The sequence below is a fragment of the Podarcis raffonei genome, chromosome 6, assembly GCF_027172205.1.
Source record: "Podarcis raffonei isolate rPodRaf1 chromosome 6, rPodRaf1.pri, whole genome shotgun sequence".
Classification (NCBI taxonomy): Eukaryota; Metazoa; Chordata; class Lepidosauria; order Squamata; family Lacertidae; genus Podarcis; species Podarcis raffonei.
In genome coordinates this window covers 53,133,255-53,153,180 of record NC_070607.1, presented here as the reverse complement: position 1 = coordinate 53,153,180, position 19,926 = coordinate 53,133,255, and the positions used below count along the sequence as shown (strand labels likewise).

Sequence of the window (19,926 nt, the reverse complement as noted above, 5' to 3'; positions counted from 1 at the left end):
GACACCCCTTCAGAGACCACCATGAGTGCAGGCTGGCAGATATTAGGATGGACCTGATTTTCTGAGCACTCTGAACCTTGAACTGGAGCAGCAAAGTTCAGCAGACCATACATTGATGGTAATGAGCAAATGATCAGTACACTCCAGATTCTAATGCACATAGAAGTTTTGTTAGGTAGAAGGTAGGATCCTGAATGCTTACATGCCTGGACCTTTTCCTTACATAGGGAGAGACAAATGGTGATGTCATCTCTTCTCCAATTCTTTTATCATTCGCTCTTTCGTCTAGAAATGGGCCCTTTAAACACTGTTGTCACTCTCACCCGAATAGCAAGCTGGAGGAATATTGAAGCTGTTGACTCTTTGGTCCTGAATAATGTGGCTGCTGACGGTCTCAAGGGGGTAGAAGCTGTGGTCAGCTCTTGGAAGGGGATAGAAGCTGTGTCCAGTCTCATCAGTGCCTTGGAGTGTGTGGAAGCTACGCCCGCTGTTGTCATGGGTGCTGTCAAAGGAGACGTTGGTGCCGGTGGGCTCAGAGGAGACGTTATTGGGACCGAGAGTGTGGCTGCTCAGGTCAGAGGGGTTGGAGACTTGGCTAATCCTCGTTGATTCCAGGGGGTGGACACTGATGTTGGCCCCAAAGGGGAGGGCACTGACCACCTTGCTCTCTTCCCTGTTGAGCCGGAGGCTGAGGATGACCTTGCAGGCCTGAGCCTGCACCTCCTCCTCTGGGTGGATGATGAGAGCAAGCAGGCGGTCGGAGAGGCGGGAGTTGTTGCCAAAGATGGTTTCGTGGAGGGAGTTGTCGCTGTACTGCCACTGCATCGACTGGTACTGCGGGGAGAGGCGCCCTTCGCTGAGGCGCTCCACAAAGACTAACATCTCATAGAGCAGGTTCCCTGGCAGGGATGGTTGGAAGAGGCTCAGGAACTCGACGGGTGTCTTGGGGAGAAACACCACAAGTGGCTTTAGTCAATGTCTCATCTTCCTTCCCCTCATTCCTCCTCATCCCCATGATGATGATGATGATGATGATGATGATAATTTTATTATTTACACCTCGCACATCTGGCTGTGTTGTGCAGCCACTCTGGGCAGCTTCCAACACATATAAAAACATAATAAAATGTAAAACATTATAAACTTTCCAATACAGGGCTGCCTTCAGATGTCTTCTAAAAGTCAGATAGTTGTTTATTTCCTTGACATCTGATGGGAGGGCGTTCCACAGGGTGGGCACCACCACCGAGAAGGCCCTCTGCCTGGTTCCCTACAACCTCACATCTCGCAGTGAGGGAACCTCCAGAAGGCCCTTGGAGCTGGACCTCAGTGTCCAGGCTGAATGATGGGGGTGGATGGTATACAGGGCCCTGATCCATGAATGTGGATCTGTGAATACGTAGTTAATGACAATAGTGACCCTCACTCTCAACCTCTGTCACTGGGGATGATGTAGGAAATGGAGCAGCTACAACCAGCAGGATGCCATTATTTCCTTTGTCGACCAAGAGGTTCTGATATTTTTACATGCACCAGAACACAGAGTCCTGAGTATGGTGCAGCTCCCTACACTCCTGTGGCAACAGAGAAACCTTCGTGCCAGTGGGGGCAGGTGTGAGTGATGGTAAAAGAGAGAGCCACCAGACTAAAAGCCTGAACTTGGTTCCAAGACTTCCTGGGTTTCTGCTCCAGAACTGGACCCTAATTTAGGGGATGCATGATCATATGTTCTACTCTGCAGAGGACAAGCCTCTAGCTAAAGGGCTATCCAATCCAAGTCTAGTTTAAAGACAAAGAACCATCCAATGGGAGAGCAGGAAGTTCCCTTGAATTGTTAGCACATGGACCACAGACTGAGCATGAGCACAGGTCACCAACATCAGTCTTCCTCGCTATGGTGACATGTATTGAATTTCCATTTAAATTACTGTAACCATTTTAAAATTTGCACCTATACATATGAATTAGCATTTGCTGAATTTATGCAAAACCTGTCGTCTTGTTCTCTTTCATTGGTGATACATTTCCTCCTTTTGGTTAATGCATAAGCAACCAGCCTGCTGACAGAGCTCCCATCTGCCGTGTGCTGCAGCTGTATCCTTCAGTCACCTGGGCAGGCTAAATGAGCCTAGCTGGAGCTTCCAGGAACTCCTGCCATGTCCTGTTTCCTACTTAGGCCAGAGGAGCCATGCTTTCAGCTTTCCAGCACTTCTTAAACCTCTCAGCTAAGTCTCCCTATGAGAGGCTAAGGATTTAAAAGAAGAAGATGTGGCCTATTTCTCCACCATGGGAATTTGTGGATGTGCATGCTCAGCACATACACAAGAGTCCATGCAAAACTGAATAATGTCAAAAGGGTCTCGTACAGCAGCCAGATTGTTTGGAGCATGCAAAAGGTCTGGTGGCCATAGCGCCAGTCTCACATGGGCCCTGCCCACTGTACAAGGAATAAATAATCCTGTTCTGAGAAAATGAATTACCTATTGCCTATTATAAGATTGACATTTCTAATATCAATATGCAACAATGAAAGGATGTGGCTGCTTCCAGGCAGAGCAGAAATTGGGTGGGCTAGGGTGTTCGCCTTCAAAGGATGTGATTCTGGCTCCTGTTCATATGCTGGCTCTTGTACATTGGAATGCAAAGTGGCTTCAAATGAGCCAGCATTGATTCCCTAGTTGCAGTCCCTGGGCAACATGTATTCTCATGCCTATGTCTGAATAAATTCCTATAACTAGAGCAGCTATCCCAGGGCTTTTTTTCAGCCAGAACTCTCCAGATCTTAGTTCTGGCACCTCTCAGGTGGGCGCCATTGCCATTCTAAGAGAACAAAAGAGGTGTTCATGGTGAGTTCCGGTGCCTCTTTTTCTAGAAAAAAACACTGACCTTTCCCAACCTCTGTTCTTCTGATATTCTTTATCCCCCACCCCAATACAAAGCTTTCTCATGCTGGCAGGCACAAGGGCAGTCCTTACCCGACAATTCATGATGTCGTACAGCAGGTCTTCCTTCTGGGCCAGCGTGCTAAGAAGCTTCAGAACCTGCACCTGAGCAAACAAGTGAGAATGTCAGGGTGTGCGGACACGGGTGGGTACTAGACCCCTTTTGCAAGCAAAGTAATAATTATAATAAAAATATTAATGCTTTCTAGTTGGGCAGTGGGGTTGGGAGCAAACTGCAGGAAAGAGATGAGCCACGCTGAGCAAGGAAGATGACATTCGCTCCTTTCAGCTGAAGGGAGCAACCTTCCAGGCTACATCATGTTCTTCAACAGATTTGGGTTTCTGAGCAAGAATAAAAAATTGAGGCTGTAAGTTCAGAGTTGAGAATAGATTGATCTTTCCCTCCTTGGATGATCAGGTAGCCTGGACTTGATAGAGGACTCGGGTAACACAAACCCTAGAGAGAGCATACTGAAATATTTCAGACAAAAATATGAATGTGCAAAGTTACTTTATAGACTGAACCAGACCACTGGTTTATCCAGTGCTTTCTACTTGAGCTGGCAACTGCTCTCCAAAGCCACATTGATAATTTGATCAAAGGTCAGGGTATAGATCCTGTTTCTCACTCTACTTCTGATGTTCAGGCTGTGAGTGCCATCAATTATGTAGCAAATAAAGCACCACAAGAGGGAGGTATCAGCAGTCTTGGGTGTGTGTGGCAGAAGTCCCATAGTTTGCAGAAATACAAAAATAATACACAGAAAAACATCCTGAGGGAAGGGGCCCACAAAACTCCCAGTGGGGGCTGTACATACTCAGTGGCCATAGAGCAAACAGACTGCCTGTGGGTGAGGGGAACCAGAGAGCAGGGAGAATGAAATGGAATGTAGTGACTGGAACTCCAAGCAGGGGCACTCTAGGCTGCAACATTTTGTTGCAGACCCCCACATGTAATAAATAAAAGGTTCATTTAGCAAAAAGGTGAAATATTAGTCATCCAGCGTTTCCTTCTAGGAACTACTAGAGCTGTACTACTTCCCAACTCCAATGCTGTACCTGAGGAGGAAGAGAAGGTACCTGCCTGTGATTTTTTGTACCTTGGCCATAGTGTTTGCCATGAGAAGGATTTCCAGGAAGTTCGGCAGCATCCCTCTCAGGAGAGTGTGGGTGTTGTCTGGAATATTCAACCCGTTCAGCAGCCTCAACCCAGCAACCTGAAGGGTGGGGTCCCAGGAGCCAGTCACCAGCTCAACAATCTTGGGAACGTATTCCTGCATCAGAAAACAGACCAGCATTTTATTTTAAAGACTCGCACTCTGCCCTTCAGCAGTATTGCAGGCAGTTAGGCCCCCACCCCACAGATGGCAACGAGTGCTTCAAAAGGTGATAAGTCTTTGCCGCAGCATTTCGGGCCTCTGGGTCATTCTGTTGATAGGGCTCCTAGAGGCATCACCGCCTCCTAGCAATCCAGGGTGAAGTGTAAACAGTCCTTTTATGGCTATGATGAATATCATATCAGGGTATCATCCAGACCAGACCTCACCTCCTGTACCTGTTTTTCAGCTTCTGCTCAGAATTGTGGGAAAGAGCAAAGAGTGACTCAGAATACCCACAGCATGTATTTGCTTTTGCCACTGATTATCGTAGAATCATAGTTGGAAGGGATCCTGAGGGTCAACTAACAGCCCAACCCCCTGCAATGCAGGAATATGCAGCTGCCCCTTACTGGGATCGAACCTGCCACCTTGGCATTATCAGCATCACCCTCTAACCAACTGAATCATCAGTCATCACAGCTCATCCTATATTTTTAGTATTCGAGGTCAAGGGCTGTTGCCTTCTGGGAGATGTGAGCCTCAAGAGCTCCTCACTTCTTGATTATCAGGCTGTTGCACATTTAGGTGCAAATGTTGTAGGTACTGGCAGAGATGCTTTGTGAGTCTTGGGGGGGGATTGGACTAAATAAAATTAATGATGTATTTTTATGCATTTATTTACTTTTGTTTTGAGTACATTTCTATTCCCCCTTTCCTCTGAGGAGCCATAGGTTCTCCCCTTTCAGTTTATCCTCACAACAGCCCTGTGAGGTTGGTTAAGCTGAGAGACAGGGTCTGGCCCAAGGTCAGCCAGTGAGCTTCCCGGCTGAGTGGGGATTACCAGGTCCCAAGCAACCTATGTATGTCTACCCAGAAGTAAGGTCCATTGAATTTAGGGGGCTTACTCCCAAGTTAGTGCATCTAGCATTGCAGCTTTAGTTTCCAGTCATTATGGTCTACCACGGTTAATGTTTCACTCCACCCGCTTTCATTCCCTTCCTTCCTCACGCTCTGCCAGCCTAGTCCTTGTGAAATGTTTCACATTCTGCAAGAAATTAAACACTACAGGCAGAACGGATTACGTAAAGGAAGTCAAAATGCTCCAAATCCCTATAATTTGTTTTGAACAAAGCCTTTGGCCCAGAATTCAGGTTTCAATTCTGGCTGCAGCTGAGGACAACCTCAGCCCGTTGCAAGGGCTCTGCCCATTCAAAACGAAATTTTAAAATGTGAATGAAAACAAGGACAAAACACAAAGCAGTGTCTTATGTTCAGTGGGTAAGGTGTCCTCTGGTGGTGACGGGTGGAATTGCTCTTTTTTAAGTGCCCTTGTGGTTCTAACATGCACGGGACAAAAACAGTGCTCTGTTGGGGCTCAAGATGCCAAACATTGATGAGACTAATCCGGGTTTGATTCACTAAAAATCATGGGTGGGATTCAGCTAAGTTTTACTCAGGGTAGACCCACTGATATGAGCATGACAAAGTCCGTTCATTTCAACAGGTTTATTCTGAGTAATAACTAAATTGCATACCAGCCAATCACTGGGTTCACGGAAGCAGAAAGTGAGCACAGTTGTCTGTGCAGCCTAACATCACGTCAGCTGCTACAATCCAAAGTTACATGCAAACATAGGGACAGAGGTGGATTAGGGAGCACAACCAGTTCGCCTGCAGGAGGCGCTGCAACAATGACGAATAATGGGTGGGTGCCAAATTTTGGTGTTGCACAAGGCACCATTGAGATTGTAAAGCCCAAAGTCCACCACTGATAGGGAATGCAGGAAGGCTGCTTTATACTGAGTCAGACCCACTGACCCATCTAGCTCAATAATGTCTACACTGACTGGCAACAGTTCTCCAGTGTTTCAGACAGGGAGTGTCTTCCAGTCTGACTTTGGGTCCCCGGGGATTGAACCTGGGACCTTCTGCCTGCAAGGCGGGTGCTCTGCTTCTGAGCTATAGTCTTTCCCCCATTGGGGGCCGAGGCAGAATTGACTAATTTCATGTACTTCCTGCAGGCAACTCCAAATGAAACATGATAAGGGAGAGTTTGGATCCATGAACAGGAACCCTCTTTTTTATGTAAAAAGCAGCTGTGGAGGATGTTAAGATTTTGATTGGGGCTGCAGTGCTGGGGGTGGAGGGTTTAACCCTTTCCCTGTGCCGTTATCCTAATATATACAGTAAGTCCATGCAAAGGCAAAGCTATTTTGCCATCAGAGGCAGTGGCGACCACCAACTTAATTGCCTTTAGAAGAGGATTGGACAAATCTGCAGAGAATAAGGTTATCAATGGCTAGTAGCCGTGAGAGCTAGGCACTGCCTCCACATTGGGAGGCAGTAATACTTATGAATACCAGTTGCTGGAAACCAAAAAAGGGGAGAGTTCTTGTGCTCAGGTCCTGCTTGAGGGTTTCCCACACTGTGGGAACAGGATGCTGGACCAGATGGGTCAGTTTCCTGAGCCAGCAGGACTATTCTTATATTCCTATGTTTCTACCTTACAGAGGCAGAGCACTGAACCTTCTTGCTTCCAGTCTTTGTTTATTTTATTTCTTATAGGTAAAGGTAAAGGTACCATTAGGTCCAGTCATGGCCAACTCTGGGGTTGCGGCGCTCATCTTGCTTTATTGGCCGAGGGAGCCGGCGTACAGCTTCTGGGTCATGTGGCCAGCATGACTAAGCCGCTTCTGGTGAACCAGAGCAGCGCACGGAAACTCTGTTTACTTTCCCACCGGAGTGGTACCTATTTATCTACTTGCACTTTGACATACTTTCGAACTGCTAGGTTGGCAGGAGCAGGGACCAAGTAACGGGAGCTCACCCCATTGGGGGGATTCGAAACGCTGACCTTCTGATCGGCAAGTCCTAGGCTCTGTGGTTTAATCCACAGCGCCACCCATGTCCCTTTCTTATAGGTATTTTCCTTAAAAATCTGAAAGGCAGCTTACAAAAATAATTTTAAAACAGTAAAATAAAAATAGGCAAAACATATGAACAATCAACATAAAATCAGCAGCAGAAATGAAACAGACCAAATTAATATTAAAAGTATGCTGAGGAAGAAAGGCATATGGAGGGCATGACAGGTGAGAAAACCTTAAAAGCTGTTTTCCTGCATTGTTAATAGATGAAGCCTTCTAGAAATGATCTAGGGTAAGAACTTCAGACACACTAGAGGGGATTTTTTACACAGTTTCCTTAAGTGGTTACCTGGATTTTGATTTTGAACCGCCAGACGACAGTGAAAGCTTTGAGGGCATGCAGTGCCTCTGTTTTGACGGCTTTGTCTCCATCATCCAGGAATAATGCCACCAATCTAATGTCATCATTGGTGCAGGCATTTGCCTAGAAAGCAAGAAGCAGATTATCAGATGGGAATATGCCTGAATTGAGGCCACCTGAATTAGAGTGCTCCGCGCATTTCATGTTCACAGAACACCTTGTTGCCAAGACGCTGAACCTGACGCTTCAGTCTAGGTGGTGGTGTAACTGGCAAGAGATGTGATGAATTTTCATCAGCACTGAACCCTGGGCTAGATTTCACAATGGGATTTCAGATATTGTGGCACTTATGGCTTAACCCAAATGTTTACCAGCCCAGCCCACTTTCTGAAACAGCCTATGATCTCTTAAGATTCAAAATGGAAAGAACAGCTATTCCACTGGGACATGGAATTTAATCATGGGCAGATACCTCTGACTAGCAACACTAATGCATTGGCAAGCATAAATTTGGAACTAGACAGGGAGAAAAGCCAGTGGGGAGGGCAATTTGAAGCAGGTCAGTGGCAGGGGAAGAAAAGGGTTAAGTGCTCCCCCCTCAGTTGCTATTATCTACTCCTGGAGTGTCATTGGAGCTATAATATGCACATTGGTGCTTAGCATGTAACTTTCCTAGAGAAAGGTAGAAGGAACAAGTGGTCACTGCAAAGGACTCTTATGTGCTCAGAAGTTATACTCTGGTTTCCCATTGGTCCCAGGAATATTCCTACTTTGCTGTGGGTAGCTATTCCCTATGTAAAGGTAAAGGTACCCCTGACCGTTAGGTCCAGTCTTGGACGACTCTGGGTTGTGCACTCATCTTGCTCTATAGGCAGAGGGAGCCGCTATTTGTCTGCAGACAGCTTCCGGGTCATTTGGCCAGCATGACTAAGCTGCTTCTGGCGAACCAGAGCAGCGCACGGAAACACCGTTTACTTTCCTGCCGGAGCAGTACCTATTTATCTACTTGCACTTTGATATGCTTTCGAACTGCTAGGTTGGCAGGAGCTGGGACCAGCTCACCCCGTCGCAGGGATTTGAACCACCGACCTTCTGATCAGCAAGCCCTAGGCTCTGTGGTTTAGACCACAACTCCACCTGCTGTCCCTATGTACCTGGAGTTAAACATGTATTAAGGTGACAATGTGCCTTTGGGGGGCCAGCATTATATTTTGGAGAATCTCATCCAGTTTTGATTCATTAAAAATAATGCACTGAAGGTGCACTGAAGCAGAAACAGGGTGGTGTTGTTGTTTTTTAAATGCACCCAATCAGCTGCCCAGTTTGAGCTCCACACATGCACAGAGCTCCTCTTGCTGGCCAAGGGTTCCATAGACAGTGGGCTCAGTAGTGTTCCATAGTCCACAATGGGGAAGCTGCATTTGCTCTTGCAAGGCTCAAGCTACCTTGCTGTTGATTTTTTAAAAACAAACAAACAAAAACCACAGAATTAATATTACCTAATATTAGGGGTGGGACCTCGCCAAATGGGGAGCCCTGTCAGCCTACCAGCAGGCTTTCTGAATCTACAAAGCCATGCTGGACCAAATAGGATTTCTACAGCAGAGCAAGCAGCAAAGAGTCAGGGGAAATTAACTCTAAAATACCTCTCTAACCAGAAACTGATACTCTCAAATAGGGCCAGTTCAGCTATAGATTCCCAGCCTTCACAATCTATGTCTTGTATGCAGCTTTCAGCTTCTGCTGAAACTCCCGCCTAGTTTTTCTCAGTGCAAGGCAGCACCTTAAATCCACACCAGTGAGAATGTTTGGCTTGAAAGATACTGGGGACGAAGCCCCATTGATCACTAGAGGAATATGGTAATGCTGAACAGGAGCCAACTGCACTAATCAGGCTTGATATTGTGTGTTGCATCTGTGCCCTGCAACTTTTGACTTTCACCTCTGATTCCTTCAGATAGATACACTGAGTGATGGTATGAAGCGTTGTCCTCTTGGAGTTGTCATCTAGGTTTGGGCTGAGAGACAGCAGGAGTCTCCTGAGCTCTCCAGGAACATTTGCTCTTGCAGATGGAGCTGGATAATACTCAACGGCTAGATCTAGAAGCAATAATCCAGAGGTGAATTAGGACAACTTACGGACATTTTTGATCCAGAACTTCCTGCATTTCTGCATCAGTGCAACAGAAGTGACAGGAAGCTTCTGTGGACATTTCAATACCTCATAAAGCATGCCTGGGGAACCTGTGGCCCTCCAGATGTCGTTAGGCTGCAAACTCCATCATCCCCAACCATTATTATAAAATTTGATAAATCACCACCGTCATCATCACCCCCAACCATTAGCCATTCTGGCTGGAGTTGCTAGGAGTTGGAAGTCCAACAACATCTCAAGGGGCATTGGATTATCCAGTTGGCATGGGGGTTCTCTGTGCTGATACCACCAGTCCCTCCTATAACCTGCATATAGCAGGCTGTTTCACAAAGCTCATGTGTGATGCCTCAAGCAGCTGTTCTGAAGAAACCTAGATGTGTATGGGTGCCAGAGTTACTTTCTGTTTGTAGCTACCTAACTTGGGGAAACACTTCATGAATCTGAAGTAGTGGACTGCAGTGCATTGAAACCTATGCCATGGTAGGCTTATTAGTTCGAGAGGCCACATATATTTTTTTCTACACCCTGCTGCAGCACACTAACATGATTACCTGTCAGGAAATAGAGTTACAGAAAAACAAAAACGTGCCATCATTAACCACACAACAACTGGAGTGAAGAGTCAATGATGAAGGAAATATATGATTAGTTCCTGGACAATGACTTGTGTTGGGACTTCAGTACCTTCTGTATTTACCTGCCCAAACCCAAACCCTAAGGTAATCTACAAACATCCTTCTCTGTGTGCCCTTTCAATCTGAAGCTTGGAGGGCGGCCACTAGAGGTAGTGTCCCCAGACACTAGAATGCTCTCCCTGGGGCCTAGGATATGTTCTCCCTAGGGAAGCGTGCCTGGTGCCCACATTGCTGTCTCTTTGGTGTCTGGTTAACATTTTCCTCTCCCAGACCTGGGTTTATAAGATTTAGTTTTAAGCCCCAGCTATCCAATTGGTGGTTCTAATGTAGATATGTGATGGTTGTTTTAGTAATGTGATGTATATAGTATTTTACTGTGCTGAATATTTTTATTTATTTTTTTACGCTGGGGACTCAGCTATACAGCTGCAAATAAAACATTTTAAATGTGTTGTAAAGAGCAATATACAACTGTGACATTAGATGGCGACAGTGAGCTATGCCAAATTCAATTTATTTTTCAAAACCTTTTTTTAAAAAAGCATTTTCACAGCTTTTTTTTAAATGTGTGTGTAGATTCCACCTGGATCTCTCTTAAACTTATTGCTGTTTTATTTTAGTATGGTTTTATCATTATGTTTTATTCTCTTCTTTTTTTATCTGCACGGCACATAGATAATTTGTTTTATTAGGTATCTCATAAACAGAATGAATGTGCTGGATGGATGGATGGATGGATGGATGATGTGCTATATGGCCATGACCCTTCTGGAACAACAACAAACAACAACAAACATGTGGCGTGAGAATGCGTCATTATCTCCCTATATCCCATATGACTCACTGGCAAAATTCATTTGATCCGGGTTGTAGGGGGGACTTCTGAACATTGATAGGAGAGTCTTGGACACCAGATAGATGGCTGTAGCTCCTGTAGCTGCAGTTAACACATTTTTTTTAGTTACCAGATCGTAGTATTTCTTCATCCTGCCTTGAGCTTACTAGGGAATTCTGGCCACCAGCAACCCACCAACACAACCACCTATGGAAATACTTGACTGCTCATTACATGGTTTGTGATGTCACCTGAGTCCACCATAACAACTGTGGCACATCATCATCACAGGATATGAGAGGTAAGACTCCTGAGTCCTCCCTCCCCACTTGCTGATGTTATCAAAACATTGTGAGAAATTGACAGACTACTTCTCAATGTAATCTCAAACAGTAAAATATAGTATAGGAAGGGATTATAGTTCTGTGGAAGAGCTAGTGCCTGGCGTGCCAAAATCCCCCAATTTAATCCCTGGTATTTCATTTTAGAAGAATCAGCTACTACAAAGAACTTGGTGCCTTCCAGGTGTTATTGGATTATAACTCCCATCATCCCTAATCATTGGCCATGTTGGCTAGAGCTGATGGAAGCTGGAATCCAACCACATCTGGAAGGCACAGGTTCCCCATCCCTGAGGTGGGAAGTCAAAGACTTCTGCTTGAGACCCTGGAGGGCAACTGCCAGTCAGAATAGATAATAGTGAGCTACATTGACTTGGTTCCAGGCAACTTACTAATATGGGTCCTAATTTAAAAAGAAAAAACACCCCTTTTTTAGACTCTGAAAAGGCAACAGAGAAGCCTGGAAAGGGCACATCTGTTTCATCGGCCCTCCTTGGGTTCATCCATCTATCTCCTTCTAACAACATAGAGCAGAAGTCAGCCTGGGGGCCACATTTCCTCATATGCAACTTTCTGAAGGCCACACGCTAGAGAATATGCATGAACTTGCCATGCTTTCCCAGAAATGAAATATATAATGCATCAAAAATACACATGTGCAGAACAATCCTAAGCAAACTTACTCAGTCGGGTGGCCACTTACATATTGCCAGCGAGAGAAGAAATGTATCTCCTCAAAAAGGACAAAGAGACGGTCCAGATTTGCAAATTTAGAAAGAATTAATATTATTTAAATAAAAATAGAATGCACCTCACCAAGACCGTGACTTGGTGAGCTGTGGGCTTGCTCAGTCACCTCAGTGGGCAACTTCAAGGCCTCTGCTTTCCCTTCTCATGGTTCCTGATCTGTAAACCAGACTTGACCTCAACAAACAGAGGACTGTCCTCTGCAACCTAGGACTCACAGCCAGCCTATTGCTTGGAAGCAATTTTACAGGCATTGGGAGTGCTTGGGTCAGGGATCTTGGAGGTGGAAGGAGGCATCAGCCTTGCTCCTTGAAGAACCACTGGCAGGCCCCAGAAGAGGGCAGCAAAACCCCTGAGATGGCCCAGGGCTCCCCAGAGACCAGACTGAAGAATGTAACACTTCTATATGCTGTATCCTGGTGAGTCAGAAAGGAGATGTTGTGGGTGAAGAATGTTACTCAGGTTCCAAACTCGTCTTGCTTCCTTTCTTCTTTATTCAAGTATTCTCTAGATATTTCTCTGCACAGTGAGTGTTACTTTTGTTTTGCTGGAGGCTGTAGCATTCCCCTTGCATTCACTGTGGGAAACCAAGTGCGCTGGGGTTGTGCAGTCTGCACTGGATTTAGGGTCATTCTTCACAGCTCTGTAGATGTGCAGTGGACTAGCATAGTTTGAAACCTCGGTACATACTAGGATCAGCTGCAAATGCATTCAGGACTTCTGTTCCTAAGAGAAACCCCACACTGATATGGCAACTCTCCACCTACTGCCTCTTCAGCAGGCTGTAGCAAAGGCTGTAGCCTCCCACTCACAAGATCTTCTTTTGCTCCCTTTCCACCTCTAATACTCATCCCTGAAGCTTTTCTTCTACCTCTCTGACTTTGTAAAACTATGCCATCGAGTCAATTGGATCAGAGCAACTGCCCATCTAACCTCACATCTGCTACTGGCAATGGGCAGGAAAGGATGAGAAATTACTGCACACACGTTAAAACCACTTCCTTTTTGTTATTTTAGAGCCGCTGTTTATTTCACGAGTTGCCCCTCTGGTTGGCAAGCTCTGAACCTCAAAGCTCAAAAGGAAGTAGAAAGCAACAACCCCAAGACCACGGCAGTGGGGCAGGTGGTGGTGGAGAGTCTCCTTCTATGAGAACGGAAACACAGAACTTAGAACAGAATGGAATAAAAGAGTAGATTGATTTATTCATTTAACAAAAGGTCTCTAAAATCTCTAAGCGGTTTAAGAGAATATAAAATAAAACCTTCAAGTTCTCGATTAAAATATGGGTATTTTAAAACATTCAAAGATAATTAAAATCAATGGTTGCTAAAAAGTGATAAAACACAGGTAACTTTAACATGTCTTGATACGCTTGCCTAAACAACAATGTTTTAAGCAGGTGCTTAAATAAGACAGCAAAGTTGTCTGCCTGATGTCAATAGGCAGTGAGTTCCAAAGTTTAGGTGATGCCCCCCCCCCCAAAAAAATGATTTCTGAGAAGTGTGGAGTGAATATTATGTGGCACCTGTAACATGGTCAGTTCTGCATATTGAAGCAGTCAAGTGGGAATATATGGGGTAACACAATCTGCCAAAATAAAATACAGTGGTACCTCAGGTTAAGTACTTAATTCGTTCCGGAGGTCTGTTCTTAACCTGAAACTGTTCTAAACCTGAAGCACCACTTTAGCTAAAGAGGCCTCCCGCTACTGCTGTGCCGCTGCGGCACGATTTTTGTTCTCATCCCGAAGCAAAGTTCTTAACCCGAGGTAACGTTTCTGGGTTAGCGGAGTCTGTAACCTGAAGCGTATGTAACCTGAAGTGTATGTAACCCGAGGTACCACTGTAGAATGATTTGCTCTCTCTCTTATGTTCAGCACAAAAAGTACTTTTTTCTCATTCTGGAATAGTTCATGCTTGTCCTCATCATGCTGCTGTCAATCTAGATTGATTAGATCCTGCTGTCCACAAGGGTGGGTGTGGTTGTTTGATAAATGTTTGAAAACTTTCCCCTTGATTAGGTCATCCACACCTCTTCCTTCCCGTACATGCCCCAGGTGAATGGAGAAGGAAGCGGTGATTACGATCCTGGTATATGCCCACCCTCAGCATCACTGGGCAGGTGTAGATACATCCCCGATTGCCGGAACTGCCTACATCTGTTTTCAAATGGGCACAGTGCAGAGTAATGCCAAATCAATCTACAATGAGCTTTTATATTTGGAACGAAACCAGATTCTCAAGAAGTACTTTTCAGGGGCAAAAAGAAGAAGGAGAAGATCTAGATGGTGTGCAGATTTACGTAGGAAAAAACCAAGCCTCCACTGATTCTAGAACAAGATGTCATGTGTATGCAGCCTGGCTGTTGGGGCGGGGATGAAAAAATAAGGAAGGGGAAGAGTGGAGCAGCTAGCATTTTGGACAGCAGCATTTCGCACTGCACCATTTTGTTGCAGATCTCATTTACAGAATAGTCATCTCATTCTCAAGTTATGTTGTGCACTTAGCTTCCAAGGTTTTCCCAGAAACTGTTCTTGGCAATGAAATAGACGTGTATCTAACCATTTACAAATTATATTTGCTGACATTGCAAGACTCATTTTCTAAGATGCAGGCCTTCTGACCTGACTGAAAGCTTGGGAACCACACTTTGAGACTATCAGCAGGAAAGACCCACATATTTTGAAGCTTTCTCAGAAGCAGACTCATTTAACCCCCCCCCCCCCCGTTTTGCTCAATGTTTTTAGAATGGTCTTGCCAAAACACTCCTGTGATGGAAACTATTTACATGGGAAGCCATCCTCAAAAGCTGTAGGAAATCTGACAGTCCACACACAGGGGCTCCCACTTCCTCCCAGGCCAAAGTGTTTCCCACACCATGTGAAGTGGACCTCAAGAGAAACTGCACATATGCACAAGACCTTGGTCATAATTACCTGCTTTGCAGGGAATTGTGTTGGAGCTAAGGAGAAGAGTGATTCGGAGCATGCCAACAGACACAACTCTGTGACCTCTGCAACTGGACCCTTCCTGACCCCAAACATCTTACTGGGGGATAAAAATAGCATCTGCCCATAAAATTCTGCTTGCACGTAGCCAGATCCACACATTAGATGCTTTTTCTATTTTAATGTACCTGTCATCGTGTTACCATTGCAGACCTTCACGTAAAATGATAGCCTTCCTTATTGTTCTCTGCCATGCCTTGAAATCTCTTGTAACCTTTGATCAAAGGTTGTCTAGTGGCAGAATGATATGCATTCCTTCATTTCTACCCCTTTCTTTATGCCTCCATTGCTAAGGCTCGTCAGGTGTTTGTGTGTTTGTATGTTAGGGAGACCACACTGGTTTGCATATGCTAATTTATAGGTACAGCTGCAAATTTAGAAATAATTACTGTAATTCAAGTAAAAATACCATACATCTCACCATAGAAGGGAAGACTGTGGCCGGGTGACCTGGATGTTGCCTGCTGCTCAGTCTGCCGCGGGGGAGCTATCTGTGGATGAACAACTTCAAGGCCCCGTTCTCCCTTCCTATGGGTCTTTTCTCTAAACTGAACTTGGGCAGGCCTTTCAACAGAGGATGACCGGGCCCCTCTGTACAGCAGGGTACACAGACAGTCTAGCACAGTGCTTGTCAACCTTCTTAGGCTCATGGGCACATATAAGGAGTTTTCGTTCTTCGTTTTTTCTCCCCTTCAATTTTATTCTTTCTTTTACTATACAAATACAGAATATATAACATATAATATTAAAGAGAAAAGAAAAACTGAAGGAGAGAAAAAACAATAATAAAAGCACATATATAATTACAATTTCCATTCTCATTTTATACTAAATCTCCATGTAATTTGTTCAGAGATTATAAATAGATTACAGTACACCTAATTAATGGATTTACATTTTCTTACACTGTTTTCGAGTGACTGCTATGGGTATCATCCCCTCTGGTCACAACTGTCCCCTAATGTAGACAGACAGAAGCATACATGCAGACACATTTTGCTTCTCCAAGGGACTTGGGTTAAAGTCAGTTTCAGTAGAATTGATCTGAGTCTTGGAAAGCACATAGAGCTGAAAGAGGAAGTTGGAAAGAGTGTCCCTTTTCAAACTTCCACCTTCAGCTGTCTCAACTTTTGAAAGGGCATAAAGGTAGCCACCTTCACCACCTTCTGGCCAAGGGGGCAGTCTGTGTGGGAGCTCAGAGGTTTCATGGGCATGAAAGGAAAACCTCAAGCTGCCCCTGAACTCACAGGTGCTGCACTAGGACCCCTGCTCTAGTGTGTGTGCGCGCGTGCTCGCGTGCTCACACTTGAAAGTATGTTCGGCAAAATGCACCCTCTGCTGCATGTTGAAATCTCCACTAGATTTCACAGGCCCTGCATAGCTCTTCAAGAGATACTCCACACTTGACGATAACCAGAACAGAATGCCTGTGAAATTGTGCTTATGACTACAGAGAGATGCATGATAAGATACCCCAATATGGACAGTCATTAACAGGAGGGCTGTAATCTTTGATGCAGTCTTCTCCAACCTGATGCCCTCCAGATGTTTTGGATTACAACTCCCAACATCTGGAGGGCATCAGGTTGAGGGTGCGTTAATGAGTTAATTTGTTGGGTTGATCAATTAAAAACCTGTTTTAATTGGCTAAAGAAGCATCCCAGATTAATCAGGCAATACTTTTTTTTTAAGGGTCCATTAGGTTGGAGCAAGTAAGCTGAACACAGGTCCCCTTGAAACCAATGGAATAAGTTAGTCATGACTTAAATTAACACCACTTGATTTCAACTAACTTAAGTCTGGATCTAACTCAACATTTTTATTTATCTGCATTTCATATATTTAAAGCGTTCTTGTGCCATTTTGGCTGTCATGGCTTCCCCCAAAGAATCCTGGGAACTATGGTTTGTTAAGGGTGCTGGGAACTGTAGCAATGTAGGCGTCTGCGAACAGCTCTAAACAGCTAATGAACAGCAGTTTGTCAGCAAAGCCTCCTGGGGTTGCTTCTGAAACTGCTCTCTGCACATGTACTCACTCTTCCCACAGGTGGATCGATCACCTGAAGCTGCCTTATACTGAGCCAGACCCTGGTTCCACCTAGTTCAGCATTGTCTACAATAGGGGTGGAGAAGCTCAGACCTGGAGGGTCAAATGCAGTCCCCCCAGGCCTCTCTATCTGACCTGTGGTGTTCTCCAGAGGCCATACCTCCTCCTCAGCCAGTCACATCCCCTTCTAACTCTGCTTCACATCCTCCTTGAGTGTTTTTGCCAGGCTGGACTGTGCCCTTGGCCAGCCACTTCTCACTTGCCTAGACGGAAGATAGGGAGGGAGGAGCTGTGAGTCATGGGGGTTTGGAGAGAGAGAGAGAGAGAGAGAATTCAACAGTGCTTAGCTTGTTTTGGGTTGTTAATGTTGTTTAGTGCCGTAATGCTTTGCAAGTTTCATAATATGACTTTTCTTGTGGTTGTCTAGCCTATTTTTTTACAGTTGTTTTGTTAATAGTGTTTTACAGGAGCTGGTTGTTTTACTGATGATTTTGCAGTTGCTTTCCTGGTGATTTGTTAGTTACTTTATATGATTTATGTTGCGATTGTGATGTCCTATTACGAGAGCCAGTGTGGTGTGGTGGTTAAGAGCAATAGACTCGTAATCTGGTGAAGCAGGTTCACGTCCCCACTCCTCCATATGCAGCTGCTGGGTGACCTTGGGCTAGTCACACTTCTCTGAAATCTCTCAGCCCCACTCACCTCACAGAGTGTTTGTTGTGGGGGAGGAAGGGAAAGGAGAATGTTAGCCGCTTTGAGACTCCTTCGGGTAGTGATAAAGCGGGATATCAAATCCAAACTCCTCTTCTTCTTGCTATTTGTTGTATGGATGCGGCTATGTGGTTCATGAGAGTGAAAAGCTGCACAGAAATATAATAAATGAAACGAATGAGGAATATGTGTGTACATGAGAGAGAGAGAAAGAGAGAGAGAGAGAGAGAGAGAGAGAGAGAGAGAGAGAGAGAGAGAGAGAGAGTCTGTCCAAAAAAGGTTCCATGCGCCTGGTCAACACTGACTGGCAGTGGCTCTCTGGCATTTCAGACAGGGCACATGCCCCACCCTACAGAGGTGCCAGCGACTGGCCACGGGGCTTTCTGCATGCAGCTGCTCTGCCACCAACTGGTGGCCCTTCCATCACACTGGGACCAAGTTCCCATTTCTGGAATGGCCTCTGGTGGCTCTAGCTGCAGGCCGAGCGGTGGCAGGCGAGGGGGCTGACCTTGCGGAGGTCATTGCTCTCTCTCTCTGCTATTCCCAACTCGCCCGGCCCGGCAGCCTCCCTTTCGACACACATAGACGGAGGCCTCCCACTTCTTCTGTGCAGCTATTCCCTAAAGACAGCTCCTGTCTTCCTGCGCCCACCCCCACCGCCCTCACAGGGCTGTTTTTAATGCTCGAAGGTACAGGATGTTCTGTTCTCTCTCTCTCCCGCAAGCACACACTCAGGCACACTCACTCCGCGCACCCCTCCCTCTTTCTGTTTCTCACTCTCAGGCCTGTGGCCTTCACCTTTTTAACCCCTCCTCTGCCACTTTGGCACAGCTCTGTGCGAAGACAATACCAGACTGGCTGTTGCTGTTGCTCCACTTCTCTCTTTCCTCCCCCCCCATGACTCCCTCCCAGAGCCTCTGCATTGCTCATCCCAGAAGTAAAAGGCAAACTCCCCGGCCTCTCATCACCATAAACTAGCAGCTCTGCCTACTTTTTATGAGGGGGTTTCCTGAAGACCTGGCCGGTAACCAGCTTGCCGGTTTACTAGGTGGCTTAGAGAGAGAGAGAAAGAGAGACAGTGTTGCTTTTCTTTTTCTCTCTCTCTCCCCTTCCTCCTCCTCCTCCCTCTCCTTTCCTCCCCTGACATTCAGTGGAACGAGACAACCCCTCCCGTCGCCTGGCCCCTGCGGATCGTGTTGTCTCTTCTCCTCTGGCCCCTCCTCCTGACCCTGGTTTTTCTCCACAGGTTGGCTGTTCCTGGGTAACAAGGTTGGGAAGAAGATGACGTGGATTCACTGATAGCACACAGGGATAAGCGGAACCATCTGGCAAGAGCCGGCTTCACTATAGGGGAAACATGCTGGCATTTTTAGTTACCTGAGAACAGGGATGGGTGAATCTGTAAATTTCATTTCCCCCTCACCTTCACATTTTTCCAGCCTTAGGTTCTAAATTTCCACATCAGTTTGAGCTTGCTGAGGCTTTTTTCTTTATTATTAGTCCTTGTGAAAATTCATCAGTGAATCTCTCCTGCTCTACACATTTTTCCTGCACAATTTCACCTAATATGCACTGTCTTCCAAAGCAATATCCCCCAGGATAAAGCATTTTTAAAAAATGTTATTTTCCCAAGAGATGCATTTTTATGTGCACTTTAGGATAGGTGTTTATTTGACTGGAGAATAGCACTGCAAAATTCAGAGAAGGTTGGATGTATTTCGGTTTCTATATTGTTTTGGAAAATGTGAATTAGGTAGGTCCTGCCTTAAATGCAAACTGAATTGAATTTCCACCCTCCCCATCCTTAGTTGGGAATGGGTCTGCCTGAGCCTCTACCCAGTCATTGCCCCTCATTGTGTGATAGGCTTCAATAATTCAAGAAATTAGACCAGTTACAAAGTGGGAGCACACCAAACTAGAAAACAAGGGGTGAGGAAATGTTTGAAGGGAGCATAAAGG

General features: G+C 45.5%; 1 protein-coding gene across 2 annotated transcripts; it reads right to left on the bottom strand.

Annotated features, from left to right (window-relative positions):
* Positions 1–148: 148 nt before the first annotated feature.
* Positions 149–19,011, bottom strand: LOC128415983 (armadillo repeat-containing protein 12-like). Of its 2 annotated transcripts, XM_053392928.1 has the most exons (8): positions 18,959–19,011; positions 17,417–17,519; positions 11,124–11,216; positions 9,432–9,589; positions 7,478–7,612; positions 4,043–4,216; positions 2,976–3,047; positions 149–942 (listed from the first exon to the last, which is right to left on the bottom strand). In XM_053392928.1, the coding sequence occupies exons 3-8, from the start codon at positions 11,167–11,169 to the stop codon at positions 301–303; spliced, it is 1,227 nt and encodes a 408-aa protein (XP_053248903.1). In that variant the 5' UTR covers positions 11,170–11,216; positions 17,417–17,519; positions 18,959–19,011; the 3' UTR covers positions 149–300. The 2 variants fall into 2 exon arrangements, with proteins under 2 accessions (XP_053248903.1, XP_053248902.1); XM_053392927.1 differs by lacking the exons at positions 17,417–17,519; positions 18,959–19,011 and having other exon boundaries at positions 11,124–11,470.
* Positions 19,012–19,926: the final 915 nt, after the last annotated feature.

Excerpts from the sequence above, each read along its gene's own strand:
- LOC128415983 (XM_053392927.1), bottom strand. The coding sequence starts at position 11,265 with ATGAAGAAATACTACGATCTGGTAACTAAAAAAAATGTGTTAACTGCA. Across the intron at positions 9,590-11,123 it reads GGATCAAATGAATTTTGCCA|ATCTAGCCGTTGAGTATTAT; the intron begins GTGAGTCATATG and ends TATTGCTTCTAG. Across the intron at positions 3,048-4,042 it reads TGGCAAACACTATGGCCAAG|GTGCAGGTTCTGAAGCTTCT; the intron begins GTACAAAAAATC and ends TTGTTTGCTCAG.